The 25,000-nt window shown below is 45.8% G+C and overlaps 1 protein-coding gene and 1 pseudogene across 1 annotated transcript; both read left to right on the plus strand.

Moving 5' to 3' along the window:
- The first annotated feature begins 4,733 nt into the window (after positions 1–4,733).
- Positions 4,734–6,070, plus strand: LOC123170851 (BTB/POZ and MATH domain-containing protein 2-like). Its single transcript, XM_044588585.1, has one exon. It carries the CDS (start codon positions 4,734–4,736, stop codon positions 5,889–5,891), a length of 1,158 nt encoding a protein of 385 aa, XP_044444520.1. The 3' UTR covers positions 5,892–6,070.
- Positions 6,071–6,912: 842 nt separating this feature from the next.
- LOC123170853 (BTB/POZ and MATH domain-containing protein 1-like) lies at positions 6,913–8,341 on the plus strand (annotated as a pseudogene).
- The last annotated feature ends 16,659 nt before the right edge of the window (positions 8,342–25,000 follow it).

The raw sequence follows: 25,000 nt of genomic DNA on the forward strand, positions 1-25,000 counted from the left end.
ATCTGGAGGCACCTTTAAGAGGCCAGTTCGTAGGTACGGCAGGCACGTGTTCACCCACAATACGACGTTCCCCTGCGTCAAGCAGTCGCCTGGCGGTCAGAAGGATGCCTACTACGCCCTCCATCACATGCGGGCGATCGTGCGGGACCATAATCACCTTCTGCTACCAAATAATCTCAAAGATTGGGCCGCAAGCTTGGCGGCAATCCAGGATGCGGACATCCGACAAGAATTCTTTCGCATCCAGTCGGAGTTTGCAGAAACCATCCATCAAGATGTCCTTCGTACCTCGGGGCAGTTCTACCTTAAATTTCAACCGTCCAACAGCGAGATAGACACAACGCTACAAATGCAGGCTGACAACGCCCGCGACTTCATGACCATCACGACAGACGGCGGCTTCATCCACGCTCCGGTCCCATGAGTAGAGTCGAAAGTTGTGATGCTATGTGTAGTTCTGAAACATTCATTAGCTCATGTTGTAATTAAACTGTAGTGAACTTGTATGTCTCTTTGGTTTGGACAGTCGTTCAACTTAGATGTAATCGATGCTATTTGTTAGTAGGACCATGAATCGTGCTATGGATGTCTTGCTTTTCTCTTCCGATCCTTTTGTTGCATACTTATATATTGCTTATGTATTGTCTGTTGTTTGGCTTGTGCATAGAGATGCCGTCGTATGTCGTGTAAAAGGGTAAGGTTCCCGGAGTCTACGACGACTGGGAGGAGTGCCGAAGACAGGTTCACCGTTTCAGTGGTAACAGTTACAAAGGGTACACCACTAGGGCGGAGGCGGAATCTAGATACGCGCGCTATCTTGCGGGAGAGAGGAGGGAGCGTTGGAGGAACCGGATGAAGACCAGTTTCATCGCGATGATGCTCATCGTGATGACCGCATCTCTCTTCTATGTGATGGTAGTTTAGATGATCGATATCGACTTGTAATGTGAAGACAAACTCGCTACTCGCGGTCTCGAGACTTGTAATGTTCTATCTTCGTTCGGTCTTTTGAATTCGGAGACTAATATGATGAATTGTATTCGGAGACTAATCTTCTATTGTATTCGATGAATCTGCTGTTGCTGTGTCCTGCTGCTTATTTTCTGTCCAATAATATGTTTTGTAATCTGCGCAAAAATCAGAAAAGAAAAAAAATCCCTAATATACATACTAATGGCGCATCACGCCAACGTGCGCCATTAGTATGCCAAAGGATACTAATGGCGCATCCCGGAGCAGTGCGCCATTAGTATGCCTGAGGGTACTAATGGCGCATCACCCAGCAGTGCGCCATTAGTATGCCGAAGGATATTAATGGCGCATCACACTGCAGTGCGCCATTAGTATGGCAAAGCACATGGGTATATATGGCCCCCTGGGAGGCATACTAATGGCGCACCGTGGCCTATACTAATGGCGCACTGCTTGATGCGCCATTAGAGTACCAGATACTAATGGCGCACCAGCGGTGAACCATTAGTAAAAATTACTAGTGGCGTGATGCTAGTGGCGCACCAGTAGTGCGCCATTAGTAGGCAAAACTGGTGCGCCACTAGTAAGCCTTTTTCTAGTAGTGTATATGTGAAGATGCCATGCCCATCCATTATCAACACCTATTTCATTTGTCGTCATACCATGTTTTTATCATTCAAATGATGTTCTTGTGTTTCAGACATCCAAAAGGAAGAGGGTGATTGCAGAACCTGAAGGAATACAAGCAAAGTCCTTCAAAAAGGTGGTGCTACCGGAGAAATCACATAGCACCCGACGTATATTGGTGATAGAACCAGCGCCGCAAGACCTAGGATATAGCAACTATGTCGGTCGCTGCTTTGCTCCTGTGAGTATCTATTGTCCTATCGCTGTCCTTACATTCATACCTGGTGGGTTATGTGACATCATTGTGCCTTATAGCTTGCTTATCCACTATTCGCTCCAAATTATCAGATCTATATTAATGCTTAAATTATTGTAGAATAAAGCCAATGCTTATGAAGAAATTTAGTTCTGCATTGTTATGATCTTAAAATTGCGGGACAATAGTAGTATAAGCTTTTCCCTAGTAGTGTAGGCCCTGTTTGTTTGGGCAGCGGCTGAATGAAAAGCGGCTGGAGCTGGTAGAAACTGAGAACCGGGCTGAAGCTGGTAGAAGCTGAGAAGCCAAAAAAGCCTGTTTGGTAGCCTTTTTAGGACGGCTGCTCGGGCTGTAGCTGGTGGTGAAAGTCTGTAATGCCCTTGGATGCTGAAGATGTTATTTAAACACTAATTTGACATGATTTATCCCATTGTGTTGTATATTATCTCAAATAATATATTTGTTATCTAATTGATCCTGAAAACATTTTAAAATCTAATTGAGTATAATATATAACGTTCCTAACATGCCGTCCGTGAGGCCCTTGAGGACGGCCAGGTCATGCATGCCCTTGCCCTCCCTCCGCGTACGTGAACCAGTCGACCGCGGCATGGTGCACGTGCAAAGGTCTACAGAGGCGTCGGGCTAGCCCACGCGAGTGTGGGCGTCGATGCGAGGTTGAAGGAGACGGCGTTGGTGCGGGGCATTTCATCGAGCAGGCTGCGTGCAGTGCCGCCGAGGGGGCAGTAGGCGGCAAGGAGCGTGTTGCGGAGGGAGAGGGAGGCGAAGGCGTCACGAGCACTGGTCCATGGCAACGGGAAGGCACGCAGTCAAGGACGGGGAGCAGAGGAGAGGTGAGGACTTGCGAAGGTAAGCTCTTGCCGGCAGGGTTGCCGGGCATGCTGACGGCGGCGTCACGAGATATGGTCAGTGACGGTGGGGAGGCGTGGAGTTGGGGGTGAGGGGGGGAGAAATTAGGAAGGTGAGCTCCGGCCGGCGAGGTAGCCAGAGATGCCGTCGGTGACGTGAGGGGGAGCCGCAGCTCCCGGTCTCCTGTGTGCGTTGGGGCAGCGGGGGGATAAGGCTCAAAAGCCCCAAAAACAAAAGCTCAAGTCCAAACAAACAGGGCCTAAGGGTGCTTGCCCCTAGGGCTGGACGTAGCGAGCGGGCTTTTCAGCCCGCTCATGGCTCGCTCGGGCTTGGCCCGCTCGGTCCTGGCCCGCTACAGAAAATGGCCGGTCCGGTCTGCCAAATACGGCCCGAAAAATTGCCAGTCCGGTCCGGTCTTTAACCGGTCCGACCGAGAGGACCGACGAAAAAATGTCAGCGCCGCCGCTGTTCCTCGTCATCGCGGCCACCGGCAGACTCCGGGTGAACCACCATGCCCCCAAGCTTCCCCACTCCTTCTTTGCTCTCCTCCCCATGCGCCATAGCTTCTCGCCGTCGCTCGTCGTCAGTGCCGTGCGTGCACCGCGGACGATCTCACGTTCTCGACCCTCGCCATGGCAGCCGTTTCAGCAGAGCACGCATGCACGCCATCAACTGGGGAAAAACTCGATCGGCCATGATTTTCGGATCGTGGGAGAAACCCTCTGCCGTGATTTTCGCGTCCAACAAATCAGGCAAGTATTTTTTGGAAGGTGCAAATCATGGGAGAAACGCTCTGACTATAATCAGGCGCCATGATCCTACACAGTGGAGGTTAGACCGGGAGTTTGTTGGGTTAGTGGCCGCACCAACGTGTGTATTCAGTCCTGTTCGTGTGTTCCTTTCTGCACTTTTATTCAGTCGAACAAGAAATGGGAAGTACGAGAGAAACAGGGCCTGATACGAAAATCACGGCGCCATTTGGCATTTAACTTCACGTCAGGTTTGATCCGCAAATTATGGAGAGGCCCGCAGAGAGAAAATCATGGGCTCATGCACGTTCTACATTAGTTGCATGCAACGAAAATTAACTGCCAAGGAATGTTCATGGCTAACAGCATAACAGCCGCGATGCAGAGCGCACATCGCCCGCCTCGCCGCCGGCGCTCACGCATGTCGCCCACCTCGCCACAGCACCCGCCCATGTCGCCCACCTCGCCGCTGCCTCTGTGCAATGCTTCTGTCACAACACCCATCTTTTGCCGACAATATGGTCACCGCCGCCTCGCCATGACCGCCATGGAAACAGGACCGCCGGTCCTCTCGGTCCGGCCCGGGCTTCACCACCGCCGGTCCGGTCCCTGAAAACAGGCCCGCCATGCTGCTCGGTCCGGTCCGGACCGGACCGCCGGTGGCCGGTCCAAACGGCGGCTCGGACCGTGTCCACCCTGACTTGCGCCTATGGTCTCATTTTATTAGATTTGGTGACCCATCAAAATATAGTTGGATGGATAATTCAGGGCGGTTTCGGCATGGGTTCCATGGCACACTCTCTGAAAATACAATACAATACAATACCATACAATGTAAAACCACCCCCCCCCCCCCCCCCCCCCCCCCAAATAGAAACCTAGGTTTTCAAGTTGAGAAATAAAACTACTGAAGAGATATGACGGTGTTTTCCCTGGTTATACTCTTATATTGTACTATAACAGTTTCAGGCGGGCTTAAGTGGTTCCCAATAGGTTTCGTCTTCATGTCATAGTTGGAATTGGAATCAGGAGCAGCAACGGGTTGTGTCCCAGGTACAAACTACCAATCTGGCCCGTCACCGTCTTATAATGCAGGAGGGGGTCCTGTGTCGATCTCGCTTCCAAGTACTCCAGTCGTAACGACGCTACCGCCCGTTGTTCCTCGAGGAGCCGTACGTAGCGATCGAGAATCTTATCTCCACGTACTATCGGCCGCCCCGACATCCACAGTTCCAGACCCCCTCCGATCGAAAATCATAATGCTGCGCTGTTGCTTCGGCGGGCAGCCAACAAGAGCAGCTCGTACTGCGTCAGGAAACTGCAATCTTTCTGGTGGTGCTATCGTAATTGACGACGAGGATTGGTCATACTCATACACACTCAAGATAGCCGGATACTCAAGAACCAAGGAGCTGCTCGAGACCGGCAAGTACGCAAGATCTACGCCTTTCACTGTTGGAGGCCATGTTTGGGCCGTACGTTATTACCCAAACGGTTACAAGGATGCTGCTGATTTCGCATCTATTTTCCTAGTTCTTGTTGATTCTACGGGCGCCAAGGATGTGAAGGCGAAATGCACGTTCAGTGTGCTCGACGAGGCCGGGTTGCCAGTGCCTTCTTTCACCCGTACCTACACCTCCGCACGTACCTTCACAGGAAAAGATTCCAGCTGGGGCTACCCCGAATTTATCAACAAGGCGGATCTGGAGGGATCGCCGCACCTCATAGACGATTGTTTCGCCATCAGATGCGATGTCACCGTCTTGAAGGAGAACCGTAGCGAGGAAATTAAAAAGTGTAGTAAACAGTTTGTGGTGGTTCCTCCGAGCAACCTGCGCCGGCAACTTAGCGGCCTCCTAAACAGCATGGATGGTGCGGACGTCACCTTCCACGTCGGCGGGGACAAGTTCCCGGCCCATAGGTCCGTGCTCGCTGCTCGCTCCTCCGTCTTCAAGGCCGAGCTCTTGGGCTCCATGAAGGAGAATGCCGGCGATCCGCTTGTAGAGATCAAGGATATGGAGAGCGACGTGTTCAAGTCATTGCTGCATTTCATATACACGGACGACTCGCCGTCTGAGATGGCCTGTGAAGACGCGGTGATGGCTGGCCATTTACTCGTTGCGGCTGACAGGTACGATGTCGAGAGGTTGAAACTGATATGCGAGGACAAGTTGTGCAAACACATTGACTCCAACACCGTGGCGACTAGCTTAGCTTTAGCTGAACAACATAGTTGCCCTGGACTAAAGGAAGCTTGCTTTGGGTTCCTTGCCTCTCCTTCCAATTTTGAGGCTATGGTGGCAAGTGATGGTTATGAGCATCTGAAGAGCAGTTGCCCGTCCGTTCTCAAGGAGCTGATTGCTAGATTCCTGCCCGCTGAGCTAAAAGCGGCCAAGGATATCATCATGAAATTTTAAGTACCACAGCGTGTGAATATGTAATCTAAATTTGGCAATTCAGTTTTTACTAGTCCTCGATAAATGGCCAAATCTTCGCATGTAGATAGCATGGAAAATTAATTAAAAAACAACAGAAATTTTTTATATGAATTTTCCATGGCAATGTGTTCATAAGTTGAGCTTTTACTTTTTTTCATATGTGACATTTTTTCTCATACAAATATGGCAAATTTTAATTAATTACCATGGCAATTTTTATATGAATCTGCCATGGCAATTTTCTTGTCATACTTTTGTGCTTCAACTGTTCACTCTACATATGAACATGGCAACTAAAATTCATATGTTCCATGTCGTTGTTTGTATTTTGTGCATTCTATTTTATTTTCATGGTAAATTTTGCCATGTCATATTTCTGAACATAATTTTTTCCATGGCAACTTTTGAAAAAAAAATTGCCATGGCAGATTTGCTATGCTTTATTAGAGATCAATTTTGCTGTAGACCTTGCCATTGTAAAAAATAATATCATGGCAAATTATGAAATAGTTTGGTCAAACTCGAATGACAATTTTATTTGAAATTTTCATTTGATATATGTATCATGTTTTTTTAGTAAATGGATGTAATATAGTCATGTGGGCATTTTTTTCTTCTGTTAGTCCTTTTTATGCCTTCTTGGCCTTTTTAATGGTACATATGTTATAGTTGTTATATTTTTTTGTTACATTTTTTTACTCCAAATATTTATAGTTTTAACAAAAAAAGGCCCATATTTGAGCACCACGTGCTCAAATATTGGCCTTTTTTTGTTATATTTTTATACTCGTGCTCAAATATGGGCATTTTTTGTTATATTTTTATACTCGTGCTCAAATATGGGCCTTTTTTGTTATATTTTTATACTCCGAATAGGGTTCTGTCTTCATGGCATAGTTGGAATTGGAATCAGAGCAGCAACGGACTTGTGTCCGTCACCGACCGTCATATAGTCATGGAGGGGTTCCTAGGTCAATCTCTTTTCCAAGTACTCCGGTCATAACGACGCTACCGCCGTTGTTACTTGTTCCTCGAGGAGACGTACGAGCCGCCGCCCAGACATCCAGATTCCAGAATTCCAGACCCTCCGATCCAGCCGGCGGCGGCATTATGCTGCGCTGCTACTTCGGCGGGTCGCCAACAAGAGCAGATCATACTGCATGAGGGAACTGCAATCTTTCTGCTGCTGCTGCTGGTGGTGCAATCGTAGTTGACGCCGAGGATATGTCATACACGCTCAAGATAGCGGGATACTCGAGAACCAAGGCGCTGCTCGAGACCGGCAAGTGGGCAACATCTACTCCTTTTCGTGTTGGAGGCCATGTTTGGACCGTGCGTTATTGCCCAAACGATGATGCCGATTTCGTGTCTATTTACCTAGTTCTTGATTCTGAGGGTGCCAATAAGGATGTCAAGGTGAGATGCAAGTTCAGTGTGCTCGACAAGGCCGGGGTGCCAGTGCCTTCTCTCAGCCGTGCCTACAAGTCCGTACAGACCTTCACGCCAAAAGATTCCACCTGGGGCTACAGCAAATTTATCAGCAAGGAGGATTTGGAGGGGTCGCCGCATCTCATAGACGATTGTTTCACCATCAGATGCAATGTCACCATCTTGAAGGAGATCCGCTGCGAGGAAATTACAAAGCTTAAACGACAGTTTGTAGTGGTTCCTCCGAGCAACATGTGCCGGGACCTCGGTGGTCTCCTCGAGAGCATGGATGGAGCAGACGTCACCTTTCACGTTGGCGGGCAGAAATTTTCAGCGCATAGGTCCGTGCTCGCTGCTCGGTCCTCCGTCTTCAAGGCAGAGCTCTTCGGCTCCATGATGGAGAATGCCGGTGATCCGGTTGAGATCGGCGATATGGAGAGCGACGTGTTTAAGTCATTGCTGCATTTCATATACACTGACGACTCACCGCCAGTGGCGAAGCCAGTGGAAAAAGTATCATATATAAGCACAAATCATGCCAAAAATAATACAGAATTTGTAGAAATACATATATCTTGACAACACAAGATTGAGTTGACTACACATGATTAAAATCCAGGCACCGCCACTGCTCACCGCCTGAGATGGCCCGTGAAGACGTGGTGATGGCTGGCCATTTACTCGTTGCGGCTGACAGGTGAAATGTTGAGAGGTTGAAACTGATATGCAAGGATAAGTTGTGCACACACATTGACTCCGACAACGTGGCGACTAGCTTAGATTTAGCTGAACAACATAGTTGCCCTGGACTAAAGGAAGCCTGCTTTGAGTTCCTTGCCTCTCCTTCCAATTTTGAGGCTACGGTGGCAAGTGATGGTTATGAGCATCTGAAGAGCAGTTGCCCGTCCGCTCTCAAGGAGCTGATTGCTAGATTCTTACCCGCTGAGCTAAAAGCGGCCAAGGATATCATCATGAAATTCTTAGTACCCCACAGCGTGTGAATATGTAATCTAAATTCGGTAATTCAGTTTTTACTAGTCCTTGATGTATGGCTGAATGTTCGCATGTCTAAATCTATATCTTAGTTATGTAACTTTAGACGAGCTTCGGAAACAGAAGTAGCTTAATGAGCAATAGAATTTTAAACAGTAGTTCTTCTGATGTTTTAGTTAGCCTCTATGGACTGCTAAAGATGGATGTCATGCCAATCTTGCATGTTGGAGCCTTGTTACTTTAGATTTAGAATTCAGATAGTGGCAGTTCTGCATAGGCACTAAAAATACTAATGTTGTTGTACACCTTTGATCATGCCAACACTACTGGAATTTTCACGTACGCCGGGTGTCATGCTCTTCGCCGAGTGCTAAAACACGGACACTCGGCAAAGAAAACAACGCCGAGAGTCACTCTCGGCAAACCTAGCTTCACGGCAAACTGCCTTCTTTGCTGTCACTGCCTCATGGCAAAGAGGCACCGCACGGCAAATCCTGCAGACGCCGAGAGCCGCTCACGACAAAGAGGAGCCACGTGGCATGCCCGTCCGCAACAGATGGCTCCGTCAGTTACTGCGTACATTACCGAGAGCCGCCAAACGACACTCGACAAAGTATATGCCACATCCTATTTTCTTTTTTGTGTGTGTTCTTTCTAACTGACATGTGGTTCCACTGGTCACATTTATCAGTAAAAGTTTTAAATAATCTGCTAAATATTTTTGAAAAAAATGACGATATCTTTGCCGAGAGCTGCTCTCGGCAATTCTCCTGACCAGTAGGACAGCGTGGCCCACATGGCAGCAGATAGTTTACATATCTTTGCCGAGAGCTGGTCTCGGCAATGGTCGCCTTCTTTTCCGAGAGCGTCTCTCGAAAAAGGTGTGGGCACAACAGTAGTGTCTCCCAGATGACCAGTTTTCCGAGAGGTGCTCTTGGTAGTATGTCGTTTTCCGAGTGTTGCTCCCGGGAATCTTTCCCATCCATTCTGCTGTGAAGCTATTTCTTTTCTGATCCCTGCAGATGAAAACAACTACAGTGCAATTTGGAGTAGTCCACACATATATAGGCTAATTTGATCATATATAGGCATAATTTGATCTAGTCCACATATATATGCATAATTAGGGATAGTCCACATATTGTCACACACTAGTCGAATGTAGTATCCTAGTAGATGTCACACACAAGTCGCAAATTCATACATATTGTCACTACTTGCAAAACACGTGAATGTCACAATAGAAGTATACTTGTTCATATATAGATCATCTTGAGGAGGAGAGGCCATCAGGTTAACATTCCGGAGGAGGAGGAGGGGCATCACTTGCACTGCTTCGACATTGCATAATATAAGAACCTATAAGAGTAGAGTCACGTGAGGGTGGTTCGTCCCTATGTAATGAATCTTCTACTCTAGTTTAGATAATGTTCTACCTGTAGTTGAATCTCAAGCAGCTTCAACCTATCGTCCATGTCTGCCCATTCCTTTTCTCTGGACTCCTGCTCAGCCTTCCGCCTTTCCTCCTCTTCAACAGCCCGCACCTCCATTAAATCCTGTAACATGGTATTAGGCTCATATAGGTTGGAACGGTGCTATTTCAAGGCATGGGCATAAATGAAAGGTTAGGATGCTAACCTTGAGACACGCTATCTCACGTGATGCGGCGGTTGGGCGACTCCGGATGGACGGAGTTGAGCTGGTGCTCGACGCGCGTATCTCGTGCAGCTTGCGATGCGAGGAGGTGGTGATCGTCCCATTGCAAAGGAGGTGGCGACCATGGCCCTTCCCCTCGCCAGCAATGATGAGAAGCTTAGGATCAAGGGGCTTGGACATAGGTTCGGCTTCCTGCCCGTGCACCTCCTGGAAGACCTCTTTGAAGGTCCCCCACTTCTCCTCAGCCGACTCGCTGCAGAACTCGGCGCCATCCTTTCCCTTCTGGCCTTCTCTCCAGGCTTCCAGGATGTGGACCGGGCGACCAACCTTCGCCTCCTGCAAAATTAACCACCAAGTTTAATGAACCAAGATGAACCGTGCGAAAATGTTAACATCTTAATCCACATACCATGTGTTGTTTGAGAGCGGTTAGGTTCCGGCTCCCCTGGACATGAGCCGGGCCTGGCATTTTGGCTCGATCGTTTCCCTTCTCCACATGCTGCGCCTGCCATGCTGGGTCACACCACAGGTCAACCAGGGCCTCCCAACAACCGTCCTTCATCCAGGGTTCCTTCACCTAGTCAGACAAAATCGAATAATTGAGGAACAAGAGTGATGAATCAAAGTACTAGCAACCGATGTAGTCACTTACCACTGACAGGTATTCTTCTTGCGACAAGTTGGTCTGGCAAGCAGTCCTCCTTGTCATCTTCTCTCCCTTGTCATCGAGCGGCCGACACTGCATCACGGCTTTGTACCGCAGCGTGTGCTTGGTGTCAGAGAGTATCTTTCGGGCAGATTTCACGATGCCTTTGATCGCCTTTTGCTGCTCACCATCCACGTAAGCAAATGTTTGCTACAAGAAAGCATATGGCATCTTCTCACCATCCACGCAAGCAAGGATTTGGATATGGAAAAATGCAATGGTCGGAGCGAAGATACTTACAAAAAAAGCATTGATGACCCGGGTGGCCATGGTGACATTGTCCTCGTCCTTGTTGTGTTGGTAATGCTCCCAGGTTAAACCTGGCGACGGCGGCTCGTCATCACCCGGCTTGGACAATCCAGGGAAGTGCTTCCTCAAGAGGGAGCCGATGACGTGGTTCGGCGGGCGTGCGCCCTTAGGTTGTGTCGGGATAAATTTCCACTGACTGCATGATATAAAAGACAAGCATATGTGAGTGTCAAAGTTGTGGCATCCAAAATATGATGCAAATGAAATGCTTGCTTACCCCTCTCCTGTCGGGCAAATGACAGGACGGTCGCTGGCAGCAGTTGGTTCTGGGACCTTCCCCGAACCACGCCCGGATTTCTTCCTCTTGAATGTGTTGCTCGAGGTAGACCCCGAGCCGTACGAGGTCTCCATGTCGCCCGACTCGGTAGCGAGCAGATCTGGTCCATCTAAGTCCACTCCGACATCGCCATCCGATGATGACTCGTCCTCGGTAGTGGCCTGATGGGAGGCGGACGACTCAGTTCTACCACTCGGGACTCTGCGGTACTTACTAGTGCCCCCAGCAGAATCTGAAAAAAAAAATATATGGTGAATATTAACCATACCACTTCAATAGGCATCAGACTTTTTTTTATCAAAGAAGGGTTTTCCCCTTCCGATTTTCATTAAAGAAAACCAAGCCAACAGGTATTCACTTTCTTGATTAGTTCACATACCTATGTTAGGGACGATGACTAGTTGGATGCTTGGTTTCATTTCAATATTTCAATATAAAAGTTGAGCCGGCCTATATGTCCAAACTAAAAAATCATAAGTTATGTGAAAGAAGAATATAAGCACAACCAAAATGGTCAATAAAAATTATTGAAGCATACTCCATGGTTTATTCAAGCTTCATTTTAACTGGATGTAATATATGCCAACAAGCATAATTCATATATGATTCCCACTCTTTAGATCTTATCAAATCTTACTTGGATATAGAGTTCGCAAGAGGCTCCTCTAAATCCTGACACAATAACAACATATATTTCATTGTTCTTGATGATAGGCGGAGATTAAAGTTCACTGAAGATATGTGGATTACGGCACCATGGACTTTCAAGTACTCTTAGAAGGACCCCATGATTTGGATAGATGGCTAAAAGGTACAATGCTTAATTGTTGCGGTCTATTCCAAACTTCATTACACAAGCAAGCAATTTATCCATGGTTCGACTTTGAAACCAAATAATGTATGATTCCTTGCAGGTGCATTCATTCCTACTTATATAAAGGAGGCGAATTTAACTCATGAGGCACGATTTTCGCACATCCAAAACTACAAACTTCCAAAACAAATGAATGTGGCAAATGGCATTGAAAATTTGTTTCAACATTGAAGATTGCATGTAACATTTATTCACCAGCTAGTGATCATGGCATGACAATACAGACACCTATGCCTGCTCCACCGGAGGCATTGCCTGGGGAAGAGGAGGCCCCTGCCACCACGACTCTCAATGGCGGAGGAGGAGAAGAGGAAGAGACGAGAGAGGGATGAGGGGCCGGTTTTCTACTAACCTGAGGGCATCTCCAGCTGCCGCGCTACCCGAGGAGCTCCGCTGCGGCGGCCGTCCTTGGGGTGCATCAAAGAACCGCCGCGCCGGTCGCCGGCCATGAAGCTTGGTGGCGGCGACAGTTGGGGACGGTGGAGGAGGGGTGGCGGTGGCAGTTGTTGGCGGTTGCCGCAGTTGGGGGCGGTGGAGGAGGGGTGGCGGCGACAGTTGGGGGCAGTGGAGGAGGGGTGGCGGCGGCAGTTGTTGGCCGTGGCCGCAGTTGGGGGCGGTGGAGGAGGTGTGGCAGCGGCAGTTGGTGGCGGTTGAGGGCGGCAGTTGGTGGCGGCGGCGGCGGTGGCGCAGGGAACAGAGAGGAGAAGAATGAAGATAGAAAGAAAGGGGAACGCTTAAGATATAGGTTTAGAAGCTTTACCAAGAGCAGCTCTCGGTAAAAGGGGAAGGAAAAAGATCTAGGTTAGATGCTTTACCGAGAGGGTCTCTCAGAAAAGGTGGCCATTACCGAGAGCCGATAGTCGACCCTTGGTAACAACTGCTCTAATTTTTTGTTTTCCTTCTCTTTGTGTTTTTGTTTGGCACTATCTTTTTTGTATCTGATATTTCATATGTTTTTACGACCAAAGTTTGAAAATTCCATGACTTTTGATGAATTTTTTCGATAAAAGACTTTTGATGCACTCATATATATGCTTTTTGGTTTAGATTTGTTCAAAACTCAACTTTAAAGAGTGTAAACTAAAAAACATGAGAAGAAGCAGTTGTTGACCGTGGCCTACCCCCTCTCTCGGTGCCGGTCAACTTCCTAGACCGGCACCGAGAGAGAACTTTAAAGAGTGTAAAGTAAAAAACATGAGAAGAAGGAGTTGTTGACTGTGGCCTACCCCCTCTCTCGGTGCCGGTCAACTTCCTAGACCGGCACCGAGAGAGAATTCAAAGAGTGTAAAGTAATAAACATGAGAAGCAGCAGTTGTTGACCATGGCCTACCCCCTCTCTCGGTGCCGGTGAACTTCCTAGACTGCAGGGGCCACCGGATGGCCCATTCATATACATGCGATCGCCTCCTTTGAGAGCACGAGAAGTTTCGAGGCCAACGGAGCAACAGGACCCGCACTTCCTACACAAACCGGACACATTCCCTCTCGATACCAGAACGGGCCTAGACTTGGTATGTCATCTCGCGATGACATGCACTAACACGGAGAATCGGTTATTCACCATGGACTACACCCTCTGGGTGCCGATCAACGCCCTAGACCGCCGGGGCCACCGGATGGGTGCTAGATCTAGAGACCGCCCGAGGGGGTGCACCCCTACATGCGTGTGGCCCATGCATACGCATGCAGGGGTGGTGAGCTATTTGAAAAAGCAACGCACGTCCTTGACGTGGCACGTGCCTCACAAACCACACACACGGGGCGGGAACGTCGAGCGCCGGATGCGTTCGTCCGCGAGACAGAGTCTTCGGTGGGTGATCCCGTGACAGAACGGGCCTAGACTTGGTCTGTCATCTCGCGATGACATGCACTAACACGAAGAAGCAGTTATTCATCGTGGCCTACACCCTCTCGGTGCCGAACAACGCCCTAGACCGCCGGGGCCACCGGATGGGTGCTCGATCTAGATACCGCCCGAGGGGGGAGGGCACCCCTACATGCGTGTGGCCCATTGATATGTCCATTTTGCATCATGCTTTTATATTGATATTTATTGCATTATGGGCTGTTATTACACATTATGTCACAATACTTATGCCTTTTCTCTCTTATTTTACAAGGTTTACACGAAGAGGGAGAATGCCGGCAGCTGGAATTCTGGGCTGGAAAAGGAGCAAATATTAGGGACCTATTCTGCACCACTCCAAAAGTCCTGAAACTCCACGGAAGTTATTTTTGGAATTTATAAAAAATACTGAGTGAAGAAAGCACCAGAGGGGGGCCACCCACCATCAACGAGGGTGGGGGCGCGCCCCCCTACCTCGTGGGCCCCCTGTGAGGCTTCCGGTGCCCATCTTTGGCTATATGGTGTCTTTCACCCTGGAAAAATCATAAGAAAGCTTTCGGGAAGAAACTCCGCCGCCACGAGGCGAAACCTTGGTGGAACCAATCTAGGGCTCCGGCGGAGCTGTTCTGCTAGGGAAACATCCCTCCGGGAGGGGGAAATCATCGCCATCGTCATCAACATCGATCCTCTCATCGGGAGGGGGTCAATCTCCATCAACATCTTCACCAGCACCATTTCCTCTCAAACCCAATTCATCTCTTGTATCCAATCTTTGTCCCAAAGCCTTAGATTGGTACCTGAGGGTTGCTAGTAGTGTTGATTACTCCTTGTAGTTGATGCTAGTTGGTTTATTCGGTGGAAGATTATATGTTCAGATCCTTAATGCATATTAATACCCCTCTGATTATGAACATGAATATGATTTGTGAGTAGTTACGTTTGTTCCAGAGGACATGGGAGAATTCTTGCTATTAGTAGTCATGTGAATTTGGTATTCGTTCGATATTTTGATGATATGTATGTTGTCTCTCCTCTAATGGTGTTATGTGAACGTCGACTACATGACACTTCACCATTGTTTGGGCCTAGAGGAAGGCATTGGGAAGTAATAAGTATATGATGGGTTGCTAGAGTGACAGAAGCTTCCACCTTGCCCTTCCAGTCACAAGCAACACATACTTTATACATGGCAATGTGGGCACTCGGGGCAATTCCGGCCGCGGTGCCTGTGCCCACACCATTTTATGATGCACCGGTTACGAAGTTTCCGGCGGCGGTGGATGAGGTGTGTGTTCCATGCCCCTCTTTGTCGTCAGAGTCATCACCCGCAATCAGTGACTTGGCACCGATAAGCTTGTTGTTGCACTGGGCCGGGTCGCACGAGCCCTTCCACCTTGCAGGGGGTGGTGGAACACCGTGGTCATTGAAGGAAGCGTGCGCCGCATAGATGTCGTTGTCAAGCAGCCCAATGATGACTCCCTTCCCATAGTCAGCCTGGCTCCAGAACCCGGTGCCATTCCTTAGCCCAAGGAACTCTGGCGTGTGGGTGGTCATTAGCTGCAGCGTTTGGTCTGGGAATGCACGTAAAAACCCTGGCTTCTTGGACACCATGTCGAGTTCGGCATCGGTGAGCCTCACGGCGAAGCTGTTGAACACCTCGGTGTAAGAGTAGAGAAGGCGTGACTCGATAGAGTCACCTGCCAACGAGCTCGACAAGAAAGACTCGTGCCATTGGTGGTGTGTGTCTTCGCCTGCATTCGAGGGTGGTGGCTGGACGAGCACGATGTAAGCACGATAAGAAGAGGATTTTGTGGCGTTTTGGTGTATGCTCGTGGTTGCTGGATTGATATAGCATAGTGCGAGTGTAGGAAAGAGAGTGGTGAGAAAGAGAAGTTGTACTAAGAGATCTGTAAACGATGCCATTTCTTAAGCCGCAGACAGGTACACAAGGAAGATGATGGGAATGCTGGAATATGATCAATACCGCATAATCTTTATATGGCACAAATAATTAATGTGTCATGCCTTACTTTTGGCATGTATTAGTCAATTCATAAATCCAGTGCATGCGGTAACACATAAATGGCTTCAATTCCTACTGAATATGGATGGCATGATAAGGTTATGTGGGATTGTAGGGTTGGGGGGGGGGACGCAGGATCTCTTTCGATTTTCCGGATGATCTTAAATACTCCATACACAGTAGTACCAGATAAAATGGAGGATAATTAATGATTCAAAATTAATAGCTGGAGTATATTTTATGTGTTATCATCTCATAATTGTGTAGTATCAACATATACTTGAACAAAAATATTGAAGTAATATCGAAGTGATGAAATCAAGTGAGGTTGAATAGGTTGTCTTCTTTTGCTGTCAAAAGCACAAAAATGCTAGGCCTAAGGGCTAAGGTCATGCTTATTTGGTCTTTTGCTTCTGCTTTTGCAGATTTTCCACTTTGACAAAAAAGCCAGAAAAGCTTCTAAATAGGTGTTTTTCGCTTCGTCTTTTGGCTTATACTATCACCGTCAAGTGTAGCATGATCTCTTTCGATTTTCCGGATGATCTTAAATACTCCATACACAGTAGTACCAGAAAAAATGGAGGATAATTAATGATTCAAAATTAATAGCTGGAGTATATTTTATGTGTTATCATCTCATAATTGTGTAGTATCAACAGATTCTGGAACAAAAATATTGAAGTAGTGACAATATCGAAGTGATGAAATCAAGTGAGGTTGAATAGGTTGTCTTCTTTTGCTGTCAAAAGCACAAAAATGCTAGGCCTAAGGGGTAAGGTCATGCTTATTTGGTCTTTTGCTTCTGCTTTTGCAGATTTTCCACTTTGACAAAAAAGCCAGAAAAGCTTCTAAATAGGTGTTTTTTGCTTCGTCTTTTGGCTTATACTATCACCGTTAAGTGTAGCATCGCTGTCAAAAGTGAGTTCTATCAAAAGATTCTTGACAGAAATTAGCAGCAGCTCCATTAAGAAAGGGATAGCAGAGACGTGGGTAATGTATCTACCCATTTTAATGGCGTGGGATGTGTGGGCTGGGGGCGGGGAGGATGCACATGATATTTTATTTTTTTTGATTTTCTGGATGATATCGAATACTTATATATCAACATTGGTAAAATTGGAAGATATAACTAATGATTCAGCTCGGGGTTTGTCTCCGCACCTATGACGCGTTATCATCTCATTAAACCCATTAAGTCAGATGAAAAAGGTGGCCTCTCAGCTATGCCAAGTGGCAGCTACGTGTTGGCTGTTGTGGGAATTGTTTCTTTTTTAGAAAATCTTTTTTTATTTTGAGTTGGAGACTATTTTTTTCCTTTTGAGATGGATGTGATGTCCGTGTGTCATCTGTTGGTTGGTTGATGTGAGAAAGTTTTTTTTATTTTGAGATGGAGATAAGGTTTCTTTCTCTTTCTCTTTGAAATGGAGAAAACACGCGTACATCTTCCTCTTACGCGGCGCGCAATGGCACGCCCCAACCGCCAGTAAATTAGAAAATGACAATAGGAAGTCGTGAAAGCAGGTGAGGTTGAGCAGGTCATTTTTCTTTGTACTCGAAACAGAGTTCCATCTAACAATTTTTTTGAACGAATATTAGCATGATTTGCATTTAGAAACAGGGAGAAAGTCGACAGAACGGGACATGGAAGGCCTGGCCTTGCCATTTCAAAGGACCGACCCACCGGTGCTCGTGGAATCGGACTGCTCCATGGCCCTGTCCATGATATACGCAAAGTGGGGAGGATATGACAAGACCAGACTTAGGGCATCTCCAATGTCGTCCCTAAAACGGACGCACTACTTCTTCACGGACTGATCCGGACCAGTCCGTGGACACGGATGCAGGAGCCAACTTCAGTAGTTCGTGCAAAAAAGCGCAAATTTTCCCTGCCAGACCGGCTATCCGAGCCTCCTTGCTGACTCTAGTGTCGCCTCCTCCTCACCATCTCACTCCTTCTCGACTGCCTCCATCTCTGCTGCCAAGCGCTTCAACATCTTGACATGGACGGCACGCACGATCATTGCCCATCGCCATCCAACTCGCATATCCTCATGATCAAGATCTTAGTATCCTTCGAAGTGGCCGCGAGCTCAACCCACCTCTCTTCGCTTGGTCTTCTTCCCTTCGAGATTAATCTTCTTCTCAGTCGCCGCCATGAAGATGTTAAACCTCTCGAACTTCTTTTCCTTTTTCACGTCGGAGAGCTTCACACATCCCTTTGATGACCCACGAGTATAGGGGATCTATCGTAGCCTTTTCGATAAGTAAGAGTGTCGAGCCCAACGAGGAGCAGAAAGAATTGACAAGGACTCCCTCCGTTCCATAATATAAGATGTTATTACATCCAATATACTCATATATTTCATGTAATAACGTCTTATATTATGAGACAGAGGGAGTAGTTTTCAGCAAGGTTTCACTATAAATATTGTAAAGATAATTAGGTAGATTGTTTGATAGCAAGATAAATAGTAACAAAAGTAATAAAGTTCAGCAATTGTCCTAATTCTTATGTATGCTAAGGACAAGCCGGTTGTGTTTCTTATAATAGCTAAAACACTCTTGAGGACACACCGGATTATCGTCAAGTTACTTTAACCATGATTCATTAAGTTACTATTCATTGATTTAATAAGTGTTGTGCGGGTGGACCGGAGCTAGGGCAATGTTCTTACTTGAATGAATACCTACTTATGATTATACCCTCCATGCAAGAATCCTCATATGCAAGTTTTGCATTGTGTCGAGGAAGTCGGTGTGTAGGAGCCAGCCAAAGATGCAGACCTTGGCAGGAAACCTGAATTCGCATATGTGATCTAGCTTTGGATCCAAGATTTGATCATTTAGGGCTGCAAATGCCCCCTTGATGAAGAATTTTAAGTCACCAAGAAGGGCCCTTTACTGGTTTAGTCCTTCAGAGAAAGACCTTGCAACGGTAGCCTTATGGACTCAATTCACTAGTCGCAATGGAGGTTAGACGGCTACCAAGGCCAAGGGTATGGCTACTTGTAGGATCGAAAGTATGTCTAGTGGGGGTGATTAGACTACTTGACCAAATAAAAATCTATCATTTTCCCAATTTTAGTTGTGGGCAGATTTTAGCAATTAGCACAAGTCAAGCAATCAACCTACATACACAATTCTAAGAGTATAGCAGCGGAAAGTAAAACATTGCATATGAAGGTAATGGGAAGGGTTTGGAGTATGCAAACGCAATGGAGACACAGAGATTTTTGGCATGGTTCCGATGAGTGGTGCTATCGTACATCCACGTTGATGGAGACTTCAACCCACGAAGGGTAACGGCTGCGCGAGTCCACGAAGGGATCCACACAAGAAGAAGAAACCTTGTCTATCCCACCATGGCCATCGCCCATGAGGTACTTGCCTCACTCGGGTAGATCTTCACGAAGTAGGCGATCTCCTTGCCCTTACAAACTTTCTTGGTTCAACTCCACATCACGACGGAGGCTCCCAAGCGACACCTAACCAATCTAGGAGACACTGTTGGGGAACGCAGTATTTCAAAAAATTTACCTACGATCACGCAAGATCTATCTAGGAGATGCATAGCAACGAGCGGGGAGAGTGTGTCCATGTACCCTCGTAGACCGAAAGCGGAAACATTATGTTAACGCGGTTGATGTAGTCGAACGTCTTCACGATCCAACCGATCCAAGTACCGAACATACGGCACCTCCGTGTTCAGCACATGTTTAGCACGATGATGTCCCTCGATCTCTTGATCCAGTTGAGGATGAGGGAGAGTTTCGTCAGCACGATGGCGTGGCGATGGTGATGATGAAGTTACCGGCGCAGGGCTTCACCTAAGCACTACGGCGATATGACCGACGTGTTAACTGTGGAGGGGGGCGCCGCACACGGTTAGGAACAATTGATGTGTGTTCTAGGGGTGCCCTCCCCACGCATATAAAGGAGGGACAGAGAGGGAGGCAGCCTAGGGCGCGCCCAAGTAGGAGGAATCCTACTTGGGCCCCTAGTCCAGTTCGCCCCCCCCCCACCATATTTGGACAAGGGGGTAAGGAAGGAGGGGGGAGGGGAAGGAAGTAGGAGTCCTACTTCATACTTTCATTTTCCTCCTCTCCTTTCCCTTTCTCCCCACGTGGCTGGCCCTATAGGGGGCGCACCAGCCCCTTGTGGGCTGGTGTGTTCCCTTACTTGGCCCATTAAGCCCGTATCTTTGCCGGGGTTGCCCAGAACACTTCCGGTGTCCAAATACCATCGTCATATATATGAATCATTACCTCTCGACAATTTCAAGACTCCTCGTCATGTCCGTGGTCTCATCAGGGACACCGAACAAAGTCCGGTCATCCAATCACATAACTCATAATACAAATCGTCATCGAACGTTAAGCGTGCGAACCCTATGGGTTCGAGAACTATGTAGACATGACCGAGACACATCTCCAGTCAATAACCAATAGCGGAACCTGGATGCTCATATTGGCTCCTACATATTCTACGAAGATCTGTATTGGTCAAACCGCATAACAACATCCATCATTCCCTTTGTCATTAGTATGTTACTTGCCCGAGATTTGATCGTCGGTATCATCATACCTAGTTCAATCTCGTTACCGGCAAGTCTCTTTACTCGTTCTGTAATGCATCATTCCGCAACTAACTCATTAGTCACATTGCTTGCAAGGCTTATAGTGATGAGCATTACCGAGAGGGCCCAGAGATACCTCTCAGATACACGGAGTGACAAATCCTAATCTCGATCTATGCCAACTCAACAAACACCATCGGAGACACCTGTGGAGCATCTTTATAATCACCCAGTTACGTTGTGACGTTTGATAGCACACAAGGTGTTCCTCCGGTATTCGAGAGTTGCATAATCTCATAGTCAGAGGAACATGTAGAAGTCATGATGAAAGCAATAGCAATAAAACTAAACGATCATTATGCTAAGCTAATGGATGGCTCTTGTCCATCACATCAAATGACAACACATGTTTATGGCCAGGAAACTTAACCATCTTTGATTAACGAGCTAGTCTAGTAGAGGCATACTAGGGACACTCTATTTGTCTATGTATTCACACATGTACTAAGTTTCCGGTTAATACAATTCTAGCATGAATAATAAACATTTATCATGATATAGGGAAATATAAATAACAACTTTATTATTGCCCTTAGGGCATATTTCCTTCAGTCTCCCACTTGCACTAGAGTCAATAATCCAGTTCACATCGTCATGTGATTTAATACCAATAGTTCACATCTTTATGTGATTAGTTCACATCGCCATGTGACTAATACCCAAAGGGTTTTACTAGAGTCAATAATCTAGTTCACATCGCAATGTGATTAACACCCAAAGAGTAGTAAGGTGTGATCATGTTTTGCTTGTGAGAGAAGCTTAGTCAATGGTTCTATCACATTCAGAGGCGTATGCATTTTGCAAAAAATTTATGTCTACAATGCTCTGCATGGAGCTACTCTAGCTAATTGCTCCCACTTTCAATATGTATCCAGATTGAGACTCAGAGTCATCCGGATCGGTGTAAAAGCTTGCATCGACGCAACTCTTTACGACGAACTCTTTATCACCTCCATAACCGAGAAATATCTCCTTAGTCTTCTAAGGATAATTTTGACCGCTGTCCAGTGATCCACTCCTGGATCAATATCGTACCCCCTTGCCAAATTCATGGCAAGGTACACAATAGGTTTGGTACACAGCATGTCATACTTTATATAACCTACGGCTGACGCATGGGGAATGACTTTCATTCTCTTTCTATTTTCTGCTGTGGTCGTGTTTTGAGTCTTACTCAACATTACACCTTGCAATACAGGCAAGAACTCCTTCTTTGACTGTTCCATTTTGAACTACTTCAAAATCTTGTCAAGGTATATACTCATTGAAAAACCTTATCAAGCGTCTCGGTCTATCTCTATAGATCTTGATGCCCAATATGTAAGCATCTTCACCGAGGCCTTTCTTTGAAACACTCCTTTCACACACTCATTTATGCTTTCCAGAAAATTCTACATCATTTCCGATTAACAATATGTCATTCACATATACTTATCAGAAAGGCTGTAGTGCTCCCACTCACTTTTTTGTAAATACAGGCTTCACCGCAAGTCTGTATAAAACTATATGCTTTCACTAGTGTAGAACCGGCCTTTATCACCGGTTCGTAAGGGCCTTTAGTGCCGGTTCTGCAACCAGCACTATGGAGTGGAGACTAAAGCCCCCCCCCCTTTAGTACCGGTTTGGCACGAACCGGCGCTAACGTGCCACCACGTGGCACGAGCCAGGCCCGGGTGCGTGTAGGACATTAGTACCGGTTGGTAACACCAACCGGTACTAAATGTTTGGGTGTGTTTTGGTTTTAATTTTTATTTTTCCTTTAGTTTTGTGTTTTCTATTTAATTTAGTGATTGTTTTACATTATAATCAGTTGTTAAATCATTAGGTGAAAGTACCGTAGATTAGTTTCGACTGGATGCATGTGGATCCTAGGTAGGTGATCAAGTATATGCCATATCCATATTACTTGATCACTTAGTCATCTAAGTAATATGGATATGGCATATACTTGATCACTTAGTGATCTAAGTAATATGGATATGGCATATACTTGATCACTTAGCTAGGATCCATCCAGTTGAAACTAATATGCGGTTTCTTTCATAAATGATATAATAACTCATCATCATCATCATCATCATCATATTATAAGCGTTCATAACACCACAAAAGCAAATCACTCTTTGAGATTAAGTTCAGGACGAAGAACACGGACACGCATGAGAGGACAACAAGTACTAAGAGCATGATAACTAGCTAAATCACTCCTGCTGCTCTCTCTCAGGTAAAATAGCATAGAACATGTATAGCTCTCCTGATTCATCATATTGGAGCATGCAGATGAACCTGTCTCCTAATCGTGGGCTGCGCTTCTGATTGCTGCCCCCTAGTACTTCTCTGCGATAGTTAACAATTTTGCTCCAATCTTTCACTATTAAGCATTCATCGCTTTCAGAAATCCTGAATGCACTCATGTGCACTGTAGGATATCTTGGCCGTAAGCTAACAATTGACATGCGACCTTTAGTCTCGATCCACTGAGGCACAACTGTCATCGGGAGTCCCTGTTGAAGAACATCGTATAGTAATTAATATACTTAGCAATGAAAGTTTAGCTTGAAAAATAATGTATGCAAAAGATGCACTGAGGACTAATAGTAAAAATCTTACCATCTTTCCTAAATACATGTGACCGTAGTTCAATACGATCACTATTGGTCGCACGTTTTGAGTACTAAGATTTTCAAATTCAGGAAAATGATTTCTCTTAACAGCATCAAGATCCTCAAGCCATGAAACATAATGACTTATCTCCTCGCAGTTTAGTTCAGCTCCGGGACAGTAGTAGGTCCTGTCTACCAAGCGCCGGACATGTTTGCTTGAATGGAAATAAGCTGTCAATAGAAATTAGTTGTGAACTATTTTTGAATAAACAATATCAAAGACATAAATATGGTTGAGAAACTCACATAATGGTAGAACTGGAGGCGTCTGCACATCGACCCAGATGTCTCTATTACCTTCAATATCATCTTCCGGACGAATATCAAAGGTGATAACCATATCAGGCTCAAATGCATAAGCCTTGCATAGTGCTTGCCAAGTTTTGCATTCAAAATAGGTGTACGTGTCTGCATTGTATAATTTGACGTTGAAAGTATAACCAGCATGCTCGGTCTTCAGGTAAACTCTCTTTACCTCCATAGTTTCCATAGCACTGAAACCTATCTTATCCAAGACAAAAATTCTTGCATGGCAGGGGATGCGCTAGTAGAATAGTGAAAATTTAAAATTATAAGTTGAAGCAAATGAAGCATATATAAGTCATGCTTAATTACGAAAAAAGACTTGTCGTTGTGACTTACTGTATCCACTTCGAAGGTCTCATCCAGCTTGATGCTGAAGCGCCTATCATCAACAAGGAAATTTCTGTCGCACAGGCCGCGCTGGTCTTCACAGAATTCGCACTTAATGAAATCTTTTTCGTCGTCAGACGACATTTCCTATGTTCATATAGGTGAAACATTAAACACTTACTAGTTCTATTAATTCACTAATTCAACTAATTCAACTACTTCTATTAGTTCAACTAGTTCTATTAATTCAACTAATTCAACTAAGCATTTAATAAAAATAAACGTGTTCTATTAATTTTCTTACTAAAATAAAGTAGCTAGTTCCATATAGTAATATTTTAATTAGATCATCAAATCTCAGATATCTAAATTTTCTTACTAAAAATAAACTAGTTCTATTAATTCAACTAATTCAACTAAGAATTTACTAAAAATAAACTAGTTCTATTAATTTTCTTACTAAAATATATAAAGTAGCTATATATATAGTAATATTTTAATTAGATCATCAAATCTCATATACCTAAATTTTCTTACTAAAAATAAACTAGTTCTACTAATTCAACTAGTTCAACTAAGCATTTACTAAAAATAAACTAGTTATATTAATTCAACTAGTTTAAATAATCTCATATACCTAAATTTTCTTACTAAAAATAAACTTGTTCTATTAATTTTCATACTAAAAATAAACTAGTTATATTAATTCAACTAGTTCAAATCTCATATATATACCTAATTAATATCTAGCTAATTCATCTAAAATTGACATTAATATTTAACATCTTTTCCATATAATTCATCTAACATTAACATTCTAACATTCTTATCTACGTAATTTATCTAACATTAATCTAAACAACAGAAAACCGAAAATAAGTAAAAACAATATGTGTGTGTGTGTGTGTGTCTGTGTGTGTGTGTGTACGAGCGGGGGGCGGCGGCATACGGGCGGCGGCGCGAGACGGCGATGCGACGGGGACGGCGCGACGACGAGCGGCAGGCCGGGGGCGACGGCGCGATCGAGACGGCGACGTGGTACGG

The sequence above is a fragment of the Triticum aestivum genome, chromosome 7D (assembly GCF_018294505.1).
Source record: "Triticum aestivum cultivar Chinese Spring chromosome 7D, IWGSC CS RefSeq v2.1, whole genome shotgun sequence".
NCBI lineage: Eukaryota > Viridiplantae > Streptophyta > Magnoliopsida > Poales > Poaceae > Triticum > Triticum aestivum.

What these genes read in the sequence shown, in the direction of transcription:
- LOC123170851 (XM_044588585.1), top strand. Translation starts at nt 4,734, where the DNA reads ATGCTGCGCTGTTGCTTCGGCGGGCAGCCAACAAGAGCAGCTCGTACT.